Raw genomic sequence first — 17,377 nt, 5'->3', positions numbered from 1 at the left:
TTGTCAACGTATCAACAAGTTGACTTTTGCATGAACGCCTGCAGTTGGAGTCACCGTGTCGCCGTGCCATACCGAGAACTTGACGTCATATTAACTTTCATCGCCGAGATCTAGTCACGAGAGGGAATATGTGAGGAGAAAGCGAATACATGCTAAGAGCCATACACGAGCACGCTGGACCATTTGACACATTAGGGTAAACCATGACAGCTGATCGCACTGTGATGCTGAATGTCTCTGCGGACACCTTACTGTATGTATGTGATACAGTGAATTTATACTGATTCGCTTCAGCCAATGCCATCCAAATCGGCCATCATGCAAGAAACCATGATCCTAAGCGGCAGTATCAATCGTCCGACTCGTCTCATTGATCGCTAGGTTGGCCAAGCTATTGAGACCGGCCTCTTCATTAATAGCCTCCTTGCCCTTCTTCGAGGCGGTCTTTTTCTTGCGTTTCGCAGTTCCGAGGCTGACCGGCGGCGCCTCAATGACCCATTTCGCAATGGCGGCTGCGCGCTCAGTGAGTATAGGATATTCCCTTCCATCGTCAACACTCCAACGACGTAGCGCAGGAGGGGGTTCAGTAGTCTCGGACCTCCCAGTCGAGCTATTCTTCAAGCTCATAAGGTACTCGTGGTCCTCCTCTGAGCGCTTCTGACGAGCAGTGATGGCCGCACGAAGTGTAACTTCGTCGACAACTCTATCGTCATCAAGCGCGTCCAAGATGGCTTGCTGTCGAACTCTCTCCTTCCGCTGCTCCTCAGTCTCGCCAATGTCTGGCAACGTGCTGGCGTCCCTCGTTATGGCAGCGGCTGCGAGGGCAGCGGCTTTATGAGACGAATGTAAATTGTCCTGCTGCGCGCCAAGTGGTCCATCAAGAACCGGGAGCGGCGCCGGAGCACACAAAAGTTCCCAGGAAGCACTCATCTGGATCCAATTCTCTGCCCGGCGCAACACCTCAATCCAGTCTGCTCTGGCCGGTGACCTACTAGCTTGGAATAGTGGGTAGCCGTCGGCAAGTCGAGCGAGGCGGGCGACCATGTGTGCGTGGCGTAGGAGCTCCTTGGTCGAAGTCTGCACCAAGCAATGGCAGAGCAGTAGAGAATGGAGGGCCTCGGTCAGTAGGGGGTGGTAGGTAATAGCCTCATAGTTGTTCGGCTGTACAGGCCCTGATGAGCGGACCAAGTCCTGGGAAGGGTACGGCGGAATGTCTGCAGGTGGAACAGCAGCAAATAGCTCAGACAAGGCGAACGCTTTGTATGGGAGAATGCTGCCCGAATCTGGAACACGAGGATGGCGGTAGCCTTGCGCCGCGAGATTTACTTTCTCAGTAAAATCCCGGGCGACCTTCAGCGGTTGATCCGGCGTGTAGTGGAAGTTTGACAGATAAGCCATGTAATCCCGGAGTGCCTTTTTGGCGTACGTCTTCACGACTTTCCGCTTCTCCAGCCGTATGTGCGCTGCCTCCTTGTCCGCCGCCGTGGTTCCCGGGCTCTGTCCGTCAACTGTGTTTGAGTTGGTAGTCCTGTCCGCTCCACTTGCCCGACCAGTCTCTCCGTTCGCAGGAGTATCAGGCAGACCAGCGGCTACATGTTGGCAAGCAATAGTCAAGTATGCTCCGGCTCTTTGAAATAGCAGCTGTGTTTCCAAGCTACTAGGTTGTTGGTCCTCGGTGAGGACGACGTCGGGATTTCTTCTGGATCCTGATGTCAACTCGACTTCCCGGGAAAGTGGTGCTCCATGCGGTGGCTGATGATAGCGGTGCACTTGCAGCGCCAGACTCAAGTCCGAAGTCGCCCCTAAGTAGTCATCTTTGAAGATCCGCACAGTCGCTCTGGTTCGCAGAGCCTCGGCTTCGGTCGGATGCGCTGATATGATGTTGTCCAAGGGCGCCAGACTAGTACACTCGGCTAGCTGTCGCGAGGGTATCTTCTCGTGGAAGAAGTGAACGTATTTCGCATCGGGATCGTCTCTGCTGCGTTGCAACACGAGGGATCCAATTTCCTCGAGAGTCGAAGCACCTTGCATGGTAGCGACGCTGCAAGCGATCTCATCCAGACGATATGCGCGGGCGAGCTTCTGGCTCGCCTGCTCTCTCATGCGGAATTTCCGCTCTTTGCTCAGTTTTGTACCGTGACCATTCCCCACGCCAAAGCCTAACGACGACATGTGTCCATTGAGCCCGCCATGTACGTTCGTCAAGGTTGGTGTTGCGAGGTCGCTAGCAGCGCGGACGGCCAAGTTAGTTGCTTCATCGACTAATCGGCGAATCTTGAGAAGGTCGAAGAAGACGGCGGGGTCGATCGGACGGGGTACCGGGGTATTGTAGTTGATGTTCGCAATGGTTTCGAGGATCTCAATGGGCATTTGGAGCCATGGGCCATGGAAGGAGGAGATGAAGCGCCAATGCCTGTCGCGCAATGTGTCAGCGAGCCGTGATCCAGGGCAGAGTATCGTCATTCATGCTAGCACAGCGCACACTGCGCTGGTCGCGCATGTTCTCTGTGGCATGTGCGAGACCAAGGAAGATGGCAATAGGGGGAACAGACTTGTTGCGACATATTATGAGCGCAGGAGCAGTATCAGGCGCTCCGTTGGCCGATCGCCTGGAGACTGAGTTCTTGGATGAGCCATTGGAAGAGGATTGCGATGCGCTCTCACTAGACACGCCGTCGCCAACATCTTCAACCGTGGTCTGCTTGCCCTTCTTCTTTGCCATTGTCTCCCGCGCAAAACAAGACGGTTGTGCTGGGAAAAGAAATGATGGCGGCGCTGTCAAGTCGGAAAGCACAAAGGATGGTCGACCAGTTTCCCTTGAATTATAAGGTAGACTGGACTCGAGCGATGATGAAGGTGGGGAATTATCGTCCAATTGATATTGAGCTCATGATAGCAAATTTGTTTATTCCGATGCAAGTAATCTCGTGTGTCTCGTGTGTGGTTGTCGTCGACAAAGTCTGAAATGCTACCGTTCCTGCGCGAGGGGCGCGACTGCTTGGCCGCCGCTTTCCTTCCATTATTTGTCCCTGAACAAGTTCGATCTTTCCTTCCCTCGACACATCGAGGGGCACCTGGAAAGCTCAACTCACGTGATCGGCCGTCCGGTAACGTGATGGATAAGATAAGATATTTGTCATATCGATAAGGATTGTACCTGTCTGAGGTATAGGTACCTTACCTTACCTTACCTCACCGTGCTCACCTTGATGCAAACTTTCCTGCGCCCAACTTACACCAAAACTCCGATCCGAAACTAGGTACGATATCTTGAATTAATCAGCAGCATTCGTCAGAGAATCAGATCGATACATTGGCTAGCAAAATCGAATCGCTGCTGCTACCGGATGGCTGGCTACTCATCTCCAAACGCTACCCGTAGCATGCACCCGTCCAGCTTACGGCATCTGCGGTCTGAAGATGTTTCATCTCAACGTGGGATTCTGGCATGGCAGCTGTCGAAGCTCACTAGGGGCAAAGCTTTGGTGTTCGGACTCAAAGCCCTACTGAACTCCGATGGAATCTTTTAATGATAATCTACTGCAATTACTGTGCGCTCGACGCAGGAGACCGAATCTGTCGGCCGTGCTTGGCTTGGAGGACCGGGCTCACCATGTATACGCCTCGCAGCTGCACCGCCAAAGTTTGGAGGATCTTGCTGCCACTGTCACACTTGCAGATGAGGTAAGTGATTTCTTATTGAACTTTGAAACTAAGTAGGAACTTTTGTTCTCGTTTGCTGCGCCAAGCCCCCTCCCAAGATTCTTGGATTCATGGACCCAGCTGCTGGTTTCAAGTTCTGTTTGCAGGCTGGAGCCACTCCTTGCCGTCGATCGTGGTCGTCAGCGTACCGTTGGCTTGGAAGATGTTCGTCAGGATATCAATGGTCAACCGGAAGCCGTCAGGACTAGTCTTCTTGGTTCCGTTATTCGGCCCCGTCTGAGCAAGGTCCGAGTACCAGTCAATCTCCTCCAGCGTCGGACTCGGATTCACTGAAGTGACCTTCTCGAATCCTACTAACACGTTTGCGCCGTCATCAGAGTAGTTGTGATACTCGACGCCTACTGTTCCCGGCAGACCACCTCCACTGTTCGGGGTGATGGTTACGTTTGCCCATCCGCTGACCCTGCCCTTGAGGGTGAAGTTTCCGTTTGTCGGGAATGGCCTCTCCGGCGCGTGGGTTCCAGGCACGTATGGAGTTGCCCAGGGAATGGCGTCACCCAGAGGCTCGATAGAGGGCGGTGTGAGAGGCTGCCGGCTTGTCAGATGAGCTAGCATCATGCGCTCGGTACGACCTCCGGGTGCCGTGGAAGGATAGCAGGGCAGAGGATTCTCCCCTCCACACTCTGGAAACACGGTCAGGGCCTGATAGTAAACGATATGGGTGCCATCATTGGACCATTTCGGGTCGGCGCGGCCGTTCCATTCGGGATCGTTGATGGCGCCACTTCCGGGGATTCCACTGCCCTCAGCATTGAGTTGTTGCCCAAAGTACGAACCCCGGTCACCATGACCATCGATGAGCCATGGCTGGAAGAATCGGCGCCCCTGGTTATTTCTCGTCGATGAGGCCGCGCTCGCGGAAACCAAGTCTGTCAATGGAGGAATGCCGCGTAGACCCGCCATGAACATCTGGCGTCCGCTGCCACGGGTGTCCATGGCAACGGTCCATTCATCATCTGGAGACACGTCGACAGGATCCGTATACTCCGGGTGGGCAGTCAAGCGCCGGACCTTTCCAGTGACAAGGTCTGCTGCAAAGACATCAATGTTGGACGACTCGGCAGGGTACCCAATGTAGGTGACTTCTTTTCCGGTACCGCTGAACCCGCGAAGCTCCCCAACAGTGATGGCATCATAGTTGATCCGGAGCATAGAGCTGTCTTCCGGGTCAATTTCGACCGGCTGTTTATCGTTCAAGCTGAACAATAGATTGACGTTGGCCAAGTCATAACGGGGGACAAGTGGCTCGCCAGCCGTTGGTGCTTTGTTCAAGGCCAGTCTTCCGATGTAAGCGAACTGGCCAGCCTTACCGGACGTAACGGTGAAAGAGCTGAAGCCAAGGTGCTCGTTATCAGGATGGATGCGCAATTCGCGAATGGCTCCGCCGATTCCTGACCCATTCGCAGCCGTGTTCCATCGGATTGGGTAGACGTGGACTTGGTCTGGGGTGCAAGCTTCGCTGACAAGCTCAGCCGAACATTCGATGATTTGCGGTCCAGCAAGCAGGCGTTTGCCATCCTTGAAGATTTGGGGATAGTCGAGCGGCGCAACAAGTACAGCATGATCCTCCGCAGATACGCCGCAAGTAATACACTTCCACGCATCACCGTTCGGAAACGTGCTGTTGTCGATTTTGACAATAATTAGCTGTGGCCCGCTGTATATGCTTGCCGGGTCGGGCGAGGCAGGGGCGCCGGTGAAGTTGACCGTCGCGACAACGTGGAGATCGTCCGGCAGGAAATCTCCATTCTGAAGAGCGGGAGATTTCCCGATACACCCGGTGCCGCGGGGGTTGATCTCCAGAGTACATCCCCCGACACCCTCGTCATCGGTGACAGGGGGAAGCGGGAGCTCTGTGATGGTGATTGGCTCCGGCGCGGGAGGAGGCGGGACATCAGCTTGTCTGTCCGCGATCTTGGTGTTTTGGGTGCCGAAGCCATTGCTTCCGGTATGTCCGCCGAAACGGGCCTGGTCATCGCGGTCATCTATTGGCGCGGCGTGCGCTATGCTCGCGGCGCAAAGAATTCCAGTCAAGGCAGAAGTGAGACGCATCTTGAGGAACTTCTCGGCGGCGCCTGTGAGAGGTGACACCAGAAGCTGAACTAAACCAAGAATGAATTCAAGACGAAAGCAGCTTCTTATAAGCATCTACGGAACCTTGGGATTTCTAATCTTGCCGAGAGATCACCCTGTAACCTGATGACCTCAATGTCCCGGCGAAAGACCTATCCCGCGGGAACCACAGGAAGATCTCGCCTAGCAGGCCCCAGATGCACAAAGACCGGTAGTCCAAGCCTGACGAGGACGTAAGACCAAGGCAAATTGCGCCGCCTCCCGTGGTGTAAAGCGCTGATCTCAAAGCTTGAATATTCGTATGTATCCCGAAAATTCGGGCCGGGGCGGGTCACTGCTATACGCGGAACAGAAGTCTCGAATACGGCGAATACGACGGAGGAGGCGGGTTATACGCGTGGGCATCCTTGGCTGCGCATATGTATGGATAATGACGATGGGCGGCTGTATCAATATGATGGGAACTTATGAGTAATAGCATACCACGTCGTAGGGATACTCCAGTCTTCGACGCGACTGTGACTGAGTACGATGCAACTGTTCAGTACTATCCTCATGATAACTCATTGCCGCAGCGCAAGGCTACACTCGTAGCGTCAAGGCATAGTATGCTTATAGAAACCAATCAAGACCGCCGCGATGAGTAAACCAAGTTTAGGGCACCTTGTCGTTCATACCCAGTTGACATGACAACTTCGACTGATACGAATTAGTCCTATCTCTTGGTTGACGAATCCCTAAACCTGGCTCTGAAAAGCCCGATTGTGTTGCAAACATCGTTACAATGCAGCAGAAAACAGGACCATTCTTATGTATGAGACATTGTTCTCTAGCACTATGATCTAAGTATGTACGTGAAGTATTGATTGCTTCTCTCAGAGTAATTCGGCAATAAACACCGAAGTCTGCAGACCAAGCAACCCTTCCGTGGCAACCAAGCCACCGTCACCCATCGCCCAAGCGACATCGCCCCAAAGCACCTCAACAACCTCACCAACCTCCACCCCATCCGGCAACACAACTCTGATCTCGCCCGAAATCTCATCATAACTCAGGCTGACCACACTAACAAGCACTTGCTCCTTCGCCTCGTCAACCCACACCGCTGCATCAACCCTCTTCGCGCCCTCAACAGCAAGATCCTGCGTCCTCTCCGTGCCAAGCAAGAACCCGACTGCAGCCTCATTCGTAAAGACACCAGCCAACTTGCTCGTTAGACCTTCCAGCTCCGGGGTGGCCGGGTAATTCCACATCACGATGCCCTTTGCGCCGTGGTTGACTGATAACACCGTCATGACGACCTCCTCCTCGGCGGTCGGGTACCGCGCCCAAAAGGTTTCGTTGCCAAAGGCCTGCGGCGCGAACCACTGCGTCTTCTGCCATCCCAATATCTCATCTCTACGATAGAACTCGTCCAGTCGCACAGAGATATCCTCAAAGTTACCCGCGCAGTCGTCGCATCCGCAGCACCCGTACGTGGCATTACACTCGGTTCCATACACCGTCGAAAACGTCGCGTTGATGGCGACGGGGTACACATCGCTCATGATAATATCCGCACCAGCGCCGTACTCGGCGTAATGGAAGTCCCAGCAGTTGAGGGCGAGGGAGACCGGGTGGTAGGGATCAATCGCCTTGATCTGCTCGTACGCCATCCCCGTGGAGTTGGCCGGGTTCGCTTTGCCGTCGGCCTCGTCGCTCTGGTACCACAGCAGGATGGACGGGTGGGTGCGCAGCCGGGTGACTTGGTCGACCATGTTTGTGAGGTTCGGCCAGGTCCAGAGGACGTCGTAGCGCAGGTAGAGGCCCAGCTCGTCGGCGCGCTGAAGGTAGGGCTCGAATTCGTCCCAGGGGAAGGGGATCTCGCCGAGGCTGCCTGTGGGCACGATGTGGATTACGTTGTAGCCCATGGCCGCGAACTCGTTGAGGGTGTCGACGCTGTCGTTCCAGTATAGTGTCCATTGCGCTGGTTCGAGTCAGTTAAGAGTAACGGACTTGACTGTGATGAGAAGCTCTTACTGTAGTAGGTGTAGGCAAAGATGAGGTCCCAATCGCCATCCTTGCCTCGTTGCGCGAGGAGTCCGCCGTACAGGTTATCGATACGCGACACGCTGCCGTAGTCCTCGGGGTACGGAAGATACGGAAATTCGGTCCAGCCTTCGTACACATGCGAAGAGTCCAACTTTGTGCGTATGGTGATGTTGTATGCCTCCATGCGCGGGGTGAGCGAGTCTAGCGGGAGAGCAACCTCGTTATCGCGAGATCCCAAAGCAACTTCTTCGGTCGCGAGGACATCTTCACCAAACAGGATCTCAACCGTCAGCGGCTTGGATGTCGAATTGGTGTAGTTCGATCCATAACCGACCGGCAGCGGAGAGCCGACCTGGTTCGAGACGGCGGCATCGATGAGCAGGTTTGCTGTCGCGTCGGTCTCAAGGTAGATACTCAGTCGCGGTCGCACTTTGAGTCGCAGAAGGGGCACGCTGGAGATGGCTGGCTCGGAGAACCATCCACCTGGGTCAAAAGACGAGTTTCTGCGATTGAAACCTGTAAGCACTTGACCGGCTGAAGTTGATGCGATTGGGTGGAGGGGACTAACGTTGCGCGATACGCCTTTCCGCACCAAATGTCAACTCCTTCCGGGTTATTAAAGCGGACGGCCTGACCATTGACCGGCGGAAGCGCCGCGATCAAGGCCGCAAGGGCCGGAATGAGCTTGCCGAACATCATCCTGTCGTGGACGTTCTCACACAGGTGTTGCGAATAGCATCATGCCGGTCTGGCTCACGATTAGATGCCATTGGACTTATATGAGCGGGGAAGCCAGCTATTGACCCCAGTCCAGATACGCAACTGGATTGTTGCTTTGGAAATGCAATCAGGTGGATCACCACCGGATGGGCTATCAATGGCCTGACGTGCCATCGCCGCTGGGTGATTAGCGTCGTCATGCCCCTGATCGGGAAGCTATCATGGACGGCAATGAGGGGAACGCGCAGGGTGAGGGGGCTCTCCGACTTTGGTGTTTATGAATAGCGACGTTACATCTCTCCAAATCTCCAACCTTGGAAGTTTAGCCGGTTCGTGGGCGGGGAAAGACTTCGGCACTAAGGAATGAAGAGTGCCGAAAGGACGGAAGAAACGGGACGGCATCACCGGCGAATCGGTCGGGCTTCCGTGCAATGTCGACTAGATAGATGGCATTTCGCGTGGGCAGGGAAAGCTAGGCAGCTCAACGACTTTGATTGGTACTTTTTGTATGCTTACTGTGATAATCTCGTGGCTGCTTTCTTCCACATGGCACCTCTGTCTCTTCATCAGCCTTTGATCAGTCAATTGAATTGTTGAAATGCCGGTGAAAGCGGCTCCAACGATTGTCACTCAGGGGCGATAGTAAAGGTGGTATTCCGACGGCCATGGTCATTGTGGGGATGCAGAGATAAGCAAGGGTGGTGATAGAAGCTCATATCATGATCGTCCGTCACTTCAACTCACTCCGATCTTCGGGGCTCTTTAACATGCTTTGCGCTAAGTCTTTAGTAGCTTTGCTGTTCGCAACGTTCAGATATTCTATCGGTCATCTCTTATTTGCAACCATAGACATGGTAACATATCGAATGCGATCTATTGCGTGGTCTTGCACCTACGTGGGCGAATCAAGGAATACACGTAGAGATCCAGACTTCTACAATCTTCCAGGGCATAGAGCAGAACCCGTGGCCGTGGAACCGGAACACCCTTCCGACAGAAGCCCTGTTCCACCGAACATGGGTAAAATGTCGCAATGGTATTGTAAACATCGAAAATGCTCTTCTAGTAGTAACATGCCCATGCTCACGCGAATCCTTGGTTCATCAACGTAGCCAGCGGCATCTGCTCGTCTCTACAACAAAGATGCCGAGATAGCACCTTCTCTGCCAAGGTCGGAAGCGAAGCTGTCTCATATTCCTTGTCCCAAAGATCGCTCTCCCGAACTGCGTTGATCGACTCCAAAATGCTGGCAATTTCGCGGCTATCCCACATCCCTTCCCTTCTCTTCATAGAGTAGAGCAGCGAGATAGCCCTCGACTGTACCTCGGGGTCTCGCGAAAAGGTAGCAACAACCACTAGCGGTGGGATCGTATCTGCAGCTACAGCAAAGTGCGGCAGCTGTTGTGGATTTCCTTCCCCGGACGGACCAAAGGCCGCAGCCCTGTCGAGCATACTTCTCCAGATAGCTGGAGCTATTGTTTCAATGGTGGAGGTTTCGCACTGCTTGATGATCATCTTCCAATCATTTTGGATAAATGTCAATATTTGCGCCTCTTTCAAAGCCTCTGGAGGAAACGACGGATCAGACTGCCATATCTTGATGCTCAAATTCACTCTGGAGCTCCATGTATCCAGACGATGCCGTGCTCTCATCCAAGCATCGAATATTTCATCTCCGAAGGGTAACATGTCGCCGGGTAGATCCAGGACAGAGGCCCAGGAACGTGGAGGAGCCTGGCGAAAGTTAAAGCCTATGATAGAGCCTAATGCCTTTTCAACACGGTGAATTTCGAGTCGTGCTTCGTCCAAGGTCTGGAATGGATCATGCTCAGATGCCTCAGGTACAGGTGGAGGCCGTAAGAAGAAGTCTAGATCAGGGATGATTTCCGTCTCGAGCAGATAGGCAGTGTCAATGCCAACACCGGAGAACATGACGGCGATGTTGGAGAGTTGATCAAAGTACTTGCTGGCGGTCTCGGCCAGACGTAATTGTGAAGGGGATAAGGCTTCAGCGCCGTTCATCTCAAGACTCTCCACTGCCTCTCGAATAGAGCCGAGGATCCTGCAGCCACCTCGTAAATGCTGTATCGCTTTGTCATACCGCCCTTCTATTATCTCGAAACAAACAAAGACGAGGCAAGAAACAAGGGAAATTCTGATGGACATAGTAGAGAGGTTCTCCCAGTCCACTAGTGTTGACTTTAGAGCTTTGCCATAGTAGGACATGGCCAGGCTTGCAAAGTCTTGATCTTCCGTAGCTTTGCTCGCATGCGAATAACCGTCAAGGAAGGCTCTGTGCGACAGCCCGAGCCCTATCAAAGCATGTTTGACTGAGTCTGAATAGTAGCCCAGCGGTATGATGTAGTTGTTCCAAAGCTTGGTCATGAGTGCTAGGTTTTGGAATCCAGGAATGGTAACCCGACGGACGTGATGGAACATGCATTTCTCAATGAGAGTTCCGTCAATGTCCCAGTCAAGCGATGGTGGCAGACTTTCGGGTCGTTGGGTAGCCTGATCTAGGTGTTGTTGATGGGCCACATCGTGATTTCCACCAATCTGATGTCTTTGGCGTGCTCGGCGGGCCCGACGCGCTGCCAGATGGACAGCCTGTCTGTGACTGTCAGCGAAACTCAGTGCAAAGATCTCATCAGGGTCGGCAACGCTTACTTCGAATTGCTATAGAAAGTTAGCCCAGAATGTCCAAAGAACACTCCGTTGCTCGCAAGTGTGGCACCACATAACTTACCCCGTGCTGTGTCCGGCCAGCGGCTCAAGTGCCGTTGACGCTGCCGGCGCAAGACTGTTCGAATGACTGGTGAAACAGTGGAACCTGCTAGTGTCTGCCATTTTCGAATTCTCGTAACCTGGGACGAAAAGATATCGTCTTGGTATGCCCTAGACGGGCTTTCGGGAAACTTAGTCTGGGTCGACTGACAGGTGTCAAGGACCCAAGGCCGGCCTTTCTAGGGAGAAATGAGGCATCCAGCTGAGAGTTGGACGCGTGTTTCAGGGAAGTCATCACATTTCCTATTTGGTGCGACTCCCGACACCCCTGCACAGCCACTTGTAGCCCCACTTAACTAAGCCTCAAGTGGAAGTGAAGGACAGTCCGAATCATTGGTTGAAGCTTTGAAATGCTCACATGATATCAAGAAAGTCAACTTATTGAGAGGCCAAATGATGCTCAAAGCATTTTGCGTGGCCAAGTGAGAAGATTCAATCAATGGTTTTGTTCTGAAGTTGGACTCTAATGAAAGTATACTGAGAGAAGTTTCTATGGGATAGCGCTATCAAAAGCAACTGCAGAACAACCGCCGTCAATTAGCAATGTGGTTCTCCTACATGAAAGTACAAGTATGATTTACCAATCGGAGTTCAAAGTTTCAAAGCATGTAATTGATTAAAATGAGAGATTAATGAACCCCTCAAAGAGGTATTGTAAGATGATCAAGATGTTGGTGATATCAGCTGGAAGACCGATTGGTCATGCTGGGTGTCCTGTCTGCCCCCCGTGGTAGAGCAAGATTTCCAGAAAGGTTTCGACTGCCAAAGGCTGCTAAGTCTCCGTCCCTATTTTGTCTGCTCGTCTTCATGAATGCTTCAAGCCCGAGATATAATTGATAACATTGCAGTCTTGAAGACTTGGAAAGCCTTGGATGTAGGCGTGCCGATTCTTATCAAGTCATTGATTTGGTAACCCGGAGCAACCTTCAACTCTATTGAGTGATTCTACTGACTTTATGGTACTAATCTGTGCGATCTGAAAGTTAAACAGCAGATTGGTGAGACTTTTTATTGCCAAGATTTCTACTCAATTGACAACAACAATGAATGAACTTAACTTTAGCAGTGACATAATGCCAGAGCTTGTCCGTAACTTAATTCGTGATATGAAAAAATGATAGACAGCAAGACAAAGAAACATGTTCTACTGATTCAAGATCCATAATCGTTGCGTGTAACTATCCAGAATATTGTTCGATTCTTCTTGTTGCTCGTATTCAATAGCTTCCTTAATGTTAATCCTTTCGAAAAACGTTGCTACAAAAAGGGAGGAGGGATAGTTCAAGGATACAACCTTTTGTAGTGCTCAAATGATGAAGTATGAGCAATCCCTCAGAAATCGGTAATTGCGCTGCGTGCTATGATCATTGATGCGATATACGTGCGCCTTGTATTTTTTGTGGGATTCTGCAGTACGGAAAGCAAGCCTATAGCTAGACCGTATGCGATGACATCAACTGCCTAACTGTACATGTAGAGAATATCAAAAAAAGGCTCCCTTAAGCATCAACAACTATGTTATTGCAGCAATGAAAAATGCTTTCCTGATCATCAGGTTTGAAAACGTATTACAATTGGCCCGGAGAGGCATCATGATAGCCAAGTTTCGAAAAGCGATCTTCATATCTGATACCTGACCTCGTAATCATATGTTCTTGGCTGGCAGCTGTGAATGCGGCTCACTGGCATTCCGAGATTCGAAATTATTGTCTGGAGTTGAAGATCTTTTCAAGCAAGTAGGAGTTGCAATCGGCTCCATAGGAGTTGCTTTGTGATGTTTCCGCAAGCTCAGATCAATGCCGATCCGGGGGATTCGCTTACCCATGCCATATTGGACATTCATTAAGTCTGTCTCCCATAAACATGCAACCTTACTTGGGCCCCATCGCTTAAGCTCATAGGCACGCTGAGATCTTCGAGATATGCTTCATGGACCGTGAGTGATCATCGAAACAGAGAAGGACGTGATCGCCGTTAGAGGTTTCTACTTTATCCGGGGGCCGAAGGGTCCACAACATTACGGATGCGTGGAATGCAACATCATAGCCGACGAGCTGACATGGCCGCTTCGCGAGTCCAACGTCTCGTCTGACGGAGAACATCCCGCAATCGCGATAGCTCCACGCATACAGAGACATGCCAAGATAAACTGGGCATTCGCCCAATGGAGCCCCCAAGAAGAATCTCGTCGGTCCGGTTCGCGAACTGACGAATTTCATCGTTAACTGTCAGAACAGCATCATGCGTTCGCTTGCTCCCTGTCTCAGGCGCCGATGTGGCCAATCGCCTTACACCCTTACGCCGTACACAACGAAACAGGGACAGGGTTGGCCGTTTCGACGTAACAGGGGGGTTCAGAATGCTCCCGATCGGCAGCGGAGAAATGACTAAGATCGGGGTTCGAGGGAAGAGATCCGACTCAACCGACCTAGCCTCTCGGGAATTGATGTTTGATAGAGTCTGGTGTTCGCTGCCCGCCGTGATCATATTGTAGCACCAGGTTGTTACATCGTAGATAGAGGGGCTCGAACGACAGTTAGGAGATGGAAGTTGGGCGAAAAGGTCGGATCAGGTACGAGATTGAAAGCGAGACCGGGACGGTCTGAGCATTTGCTTTCTCGACAGGATTCTATCTGGTCTCAACCTGTGGTCTCCATTCATGTGAGGACCACCTCACTCACGTGGTCGAATACGAAAAGGTTTATCATGACAGATCTCAAATGCACTGGCACAAAAACGTAGAAGCCACCGGAGTGTATCTAAGATAAAAGATATCGAGGCTGAGCGCAGCACCACATCGTCTGCCCTCTCCTCGCGATTTCGCGCGCTAGAGAGATTGAAGCACAGACAATAGACTTCAGCCCTTTGAGGCTCACTCGAACCTCGCGTATTATTGATGCTGTATTTGAACATGGTTCCCATACCCTCGTCCCGAAACTGTGGAAGGCGACCCCGGCCTAGACGAGGGAGCCAATCGCAACTTCCGGAGCGCGACGTGGGGAATGATCTGCAAATGGGGACTGGCGGATTCGGCCGAGCGATCCAAGCGGCTCAACTGCGCGACATCCTACATGCAGGACCCCTGGATCCCAAGGGGCACAATCTGACGTTTCGTTTCACGATATTCTAAACATTCCAAGGATGGGGCCAGCTGTTGGATCAGTTTCGAGCACAGAGTTGGTAGGACTTTCCAATTATGTATAAGGATGTGACTCATTCCAAACTACAATTGACAGGGTTTGTACAACAACGTGATTAAGAAGAAGATTCCATGCTCTAGTGCTTTGTAAGAAGAACGAGATGATATGTTACAGAGAACAGATTTTTTGACCAACGTTTTAAGCAGGCCTTCAAACTAATACCAAAAAGCACCAAGCACCGAGGGACCCTTTCCCTGTTTTCCCACCCACACCGTCGCAAAAGACTGAACCCCCCCTGATAAACACATGACTAACACAGAGATGAAGAAGAAGAAGAAGCAAACGACACACCACTAACACCCAGCTCAGTAGGGCCCACCACACGTGTCGCCTCAAGCTTTCCGTCACCAAACATCAGACTTTGGTCGCAGATGGCGGGATTCACACAAGTGTCACCCCCCCCTCTTCGGTCAAGTCCGCCCAGCGAGAAGTGGGCGCTTATCGTATCGGGGTCTCGAACTTTTGCGCGCGGCCACCTTTGGGGAAAATGGGGGGGAGGTAAGTGACCCCTCGTGGCAAGATCGTGTGGCGTTTAGTTGCCAGCGGGGCTTGGCGAGCCCAGCGTCGCGGGCTTGAGGGATGAACCGCCTTGGCTTTGCGCCTGCTGTGATTGCTGCTGAGGCTGTCTCTGGCCTTGGTTCTTATTGCCATTGTTCGCGTTGGCGTTGCCAGAACCAAGAGTAGCAGGCTGAAGGCCAGTGCTGGCGTTGTTCTGGTTGCTATTCGGAGCACCGTTATTGCCTTGATTGTTGCCCTGCTGGTTGGTGTTCGTGTTGGTATTGGTGTTGGTGTTCGCATTCCCATTACCATTGCGGTTGCCCTGATTCTGATTCTGATTCTGATTCTGGTTGGTGTTCGTGTTCGTGTTAGTGTTGGTGTTGGTGTTGCCGTTGTTGCCAACTCCCTTGCCGATATCCTGACCACCGTTCCGGCCGCCATTGTTGCCCTGATTCTGGTTCTGGTTGCCGTTTCCTTGGTTCTGGTTATCATTACCCTGGTTTTGATTGTCGTTGCCCTGGTTCTGATTTCCGTTCCCTTGGTTCTGGTTGCCATTGCCCTGATTTTGGTTGTTATTCCCTTGGTTCTGGTTTTGGTTCTGGTTGTTGTTGCCCTGGTTCTGGTTGTTATTGGCGTTTCCATTTCCGTTGGCATTACCGTTGCCGGCCTTCGGAGGGGTGGTCGCCGCAGGTGCAGCGGGAGCACCGCCCGCTGGTGGCGGAACCGCGGGAGTAACGTTGGCGCCCTCAACCTCCAGACATCCCGTGGGACGAACAGACTGAATGTTGGGTTGGCCAGCGGCAGCAAAGTACATGTCGATGTTGGGAAGGACATTGACACAACGGTTCTGGTTGATGGAGTTGACATCCCTTTGCGCGGTGTCGGGACCGTTGGTAACCATGCTCTGAAGAGTATCGACAACCTGCTGGAAGTTACCCTGCGTGTCGAGCACATTGTTGGCTTGCGTGACCATGTCCGTTCCCTGGAAGGCGGCGTCGAGAACCATCTTGTGGTTGAGCTCGTCGATCTCGGCGTTGAGCGCAATAGTGGCTTGCTTGGTGAACTCGGCGCCGGTGAAGGATGTGGCGGTGTTGAGGAACTTGGTGACCTTTGCGGTATCCTGCATCCAGGACATGACGGCGTTCATGACCTGAGCATCGCTGACGCCATTGCGCCCGGCGCCGCCAGTGTTGGCAGTGTTGTTTGCGCCTTGGCTGGCGCCAGCTTGTTGATCCTGCTGAGGAGCCCGAGTATCCAGACGTCTGACACCTCGCGCGAGGAACCGGTGGCTGCCCAACGAGTTGCCTTGCGCCGGGCTGGCAGCTGGGAGGGCGAGACCGAGAGCAGTCAGGTACGAAAAGACAAAGACGTGAACGAAGGAGTACTGCATTATGGCGGTGTTGTTTGGATGTCGTAGAAACTAAAGACTAGCTCGAGTGGACCGAACAGTAAACAACACACACGTGAGGTGAAGGGAATAAGAGATAGGCGACGCGAAAGGAAGTGGTGAGTGTGTATGATTAGGCGAGATGGTCCTAAAGGAGAGTGATTGAATGGTGGGCCTTCCAAAGGCGTCCGACCACTTCGATGACAAAAAGAGAAAGTTGATTAGGTGAGATGGAGTAAAGAAAAACACGACTGAGATCGGAAAGAGTTCACCGGCCCGGAAACGTGTGCAGATGAACAGGACGGTGGAAGGGCTTATATCAAATGTCCACAAGAGGTAGGTTGGTGGTTGAAGATGGAACAAAGTGACTGCTGCTTCTTGGATGAAAATGATATTGGTCTGAAAGATGTCAAGGGTGAGGGGTAGAAAAGAGATCAGGCGCATCAGCGCTTGGGGAGTCGTGATGGTTGCGTTCGAAGCACTCCAGATGTCGCGGCCAAGAACAATGTGTTGCAACGCCAAGACGAGAATGGCAGGGAAGAGTGTTAAAGCAACGAACAACCATTAGCTAAAGACGGGTAGTTCTAAGAAAAGACAGAGAGAGGGGCCAATGGGGAGAAATGGGAACAGACGATATCGAGCAGACGAAGGGGGTCAAAGTGGTTTGAGGAAGTTGGGGTGAGCTGGGGCGACCTGGGGTTTGAGTGAAGTCAGGTGCTGGGTAGGTGAGCAAGGATTCGTCCTCATGAGACTCTGCTCGACTCAGCAGGGGACTTCGTGGTAACGCTGCTTGGTGCCTGCATACAAACGCCAAGTCGGAGATTTAGTCCGCCTTGGTGGAGGTGGTGCGTGCTGCCTAGTCGAGTCGAGAAGGGCAAGTCGTCTCGGGTTATCGGGTAGAGAACCAGGTTAGACTGACCGAGTCAACACCATCTGGCATCTCCGTCGCTAGCGGGAGATG

At 52.4% G+C, this 17,377-nt stretch overlaps 5 protein-coding genes across 5 annotated transcripts; all 5 read right to left on the bottom strand.

Moving 5' to 3' along the window:
- Positions 1-37: 37 nt before the first annotated feature.
- BDZ83DRAFT_637299 (uncharacterized protein) lies at positions 38-3,020 on the bottom strand. The gene is made up of 2 exons (XM_060509301.1): positions 2,553-3,020; positions 38-2,413 (listed from the first exon to the last, which is right to left on the bottom strand). Exons 1-2 carry the CDS (start codon positions 2,720-2,722, stop codon positions 337-339), a joined length of 2,247 nt encoding a protein of 748 aa, XP_060359790.1. The 5' UTR covers positions 2,723-3,020; the 3' UTR covers positions 38-336.
- Positions 3,021-3,792: 772 nt separating this feature from the next.
- Positions 3,793-6,363, bottom strand: BDZ83DRAFT_723370 (uncharacterized protein; the record flags this gene model as incomplete). Its single annotated transcript, XM_060512554.1, has 2 exons — positions 3,793-5,637; positions 6,280-6,363. 2 exons carry the CDS (start codon positions 6,361-6,363, stop codon positions 3,793-3,795), a joined length of 1,929 nt encoding a protein of 642 aa, XP_060359789.1.
- Positions 6,364-6,671: 308 nt separating this feature from the next.
- Positions 6,672-8,526, bottom strand: BDZ83DRAFT_796405 (uncharacterized protein; the record flags this gene model as incomplete). The annotated part of the gene is made up of 3 exons (XM_060515868.1): positions 6,672-7,762; positions 7,816-8,330; positions 8,396-8,526. The coding sequence occupies 3 exons, from the start codon at positions 8,524-8,526 to the stop codon at positions 6,672-6,674; spliced, it is 1,737 nt and encodes a 578-aa protein (XP_060359788.1).
- An 873-nt stretch (positions 8,527-9,399) lies between these two features.
- Positions 9,400-11,540, bottom strand: BDZ83DRAFT_637295 (uncharacterized protein). Its single transcript, XM_060509300.1, has 3 exons — positions 11,294-11,540; positions 11,215-11,223; positions 9,400-11,158 (listed from the first exon to the last, which is right to left on the bottom strand). The coding sequence occupies exons 1-3, from the start codon at positions 11,392-11,394 to the stop codon at positions 9,631-9,633; spliced, it is 1,638 nt and encodes a 545-aa protein (XP_060359787.1). The 5' UTR covers positions 11,395-11,540; the 3' UTR covers positions 9,400-9,630.
- Positions 11,541-15,867: 4,327 nt separating this feature from the next.
- Positions 15,868-16,419, bottom strand: BDZ83DRAFT_563344 (uncharacterized protein; the record flags this gene model as incomplete). The annotated part of the gene is made up of 1 exon (XM_060503583.1): positions 15,868-16,419. A coding segment is annotated over one exon (552 nt), but the record flags the coding sequence as incomplete, so codon positions are not given.
- Between the last annotated feature and the right edge of the window lie 958 nt (positions 16,420-17,377).

This window comes from Colletotrichum acutatum (assembly GCF_030867785.1).
Source record: "Colletotrichum acutatum strain CBS 112980 chromosome Unknown BDZ83scaffold_136, whole genome shotgun sequence".
NCBI lineage: Eukaryota > Fungi > Ascomycota > Sordariomycetes > Glomerellales > Glomerellaceae > Colletotrichum > Colletotrichum acutatum.
The sequence above is the reverse complement of the archived record's forward strand: the minus strand, read 5'-3'. Positions and strand labels throughout refer to the sequence as shown.

What these genes read in the sequence shown, in the direction of transcription:
- BDZ83DRAFT_637299 (XM_060509301.1), bottom strand. Translation starts at nt 2,722, where the DNA reads ATGGCAAAGAAGAAGGGCAAGCAGACCACGGTTGAAGATGTTGGCGAC. An exon ending in CTCATAATATGTCGCAACAA is followed by an intron (nt 2,414 to 2,552) that starts GTCTGTTCCCCC and finishes ATTGCGCGACAG; the next exon opens with GCATTGGCGCTTCATCTCCT.
- BDZ83DRAFT_637295 (XM_060509300.1), bottom strand. Translation starts at nt 11,394, where the DNA reads ATGGCAGACACTAGCAGGTTCCACTGTTTCACCAGTCATTCGAACAGT.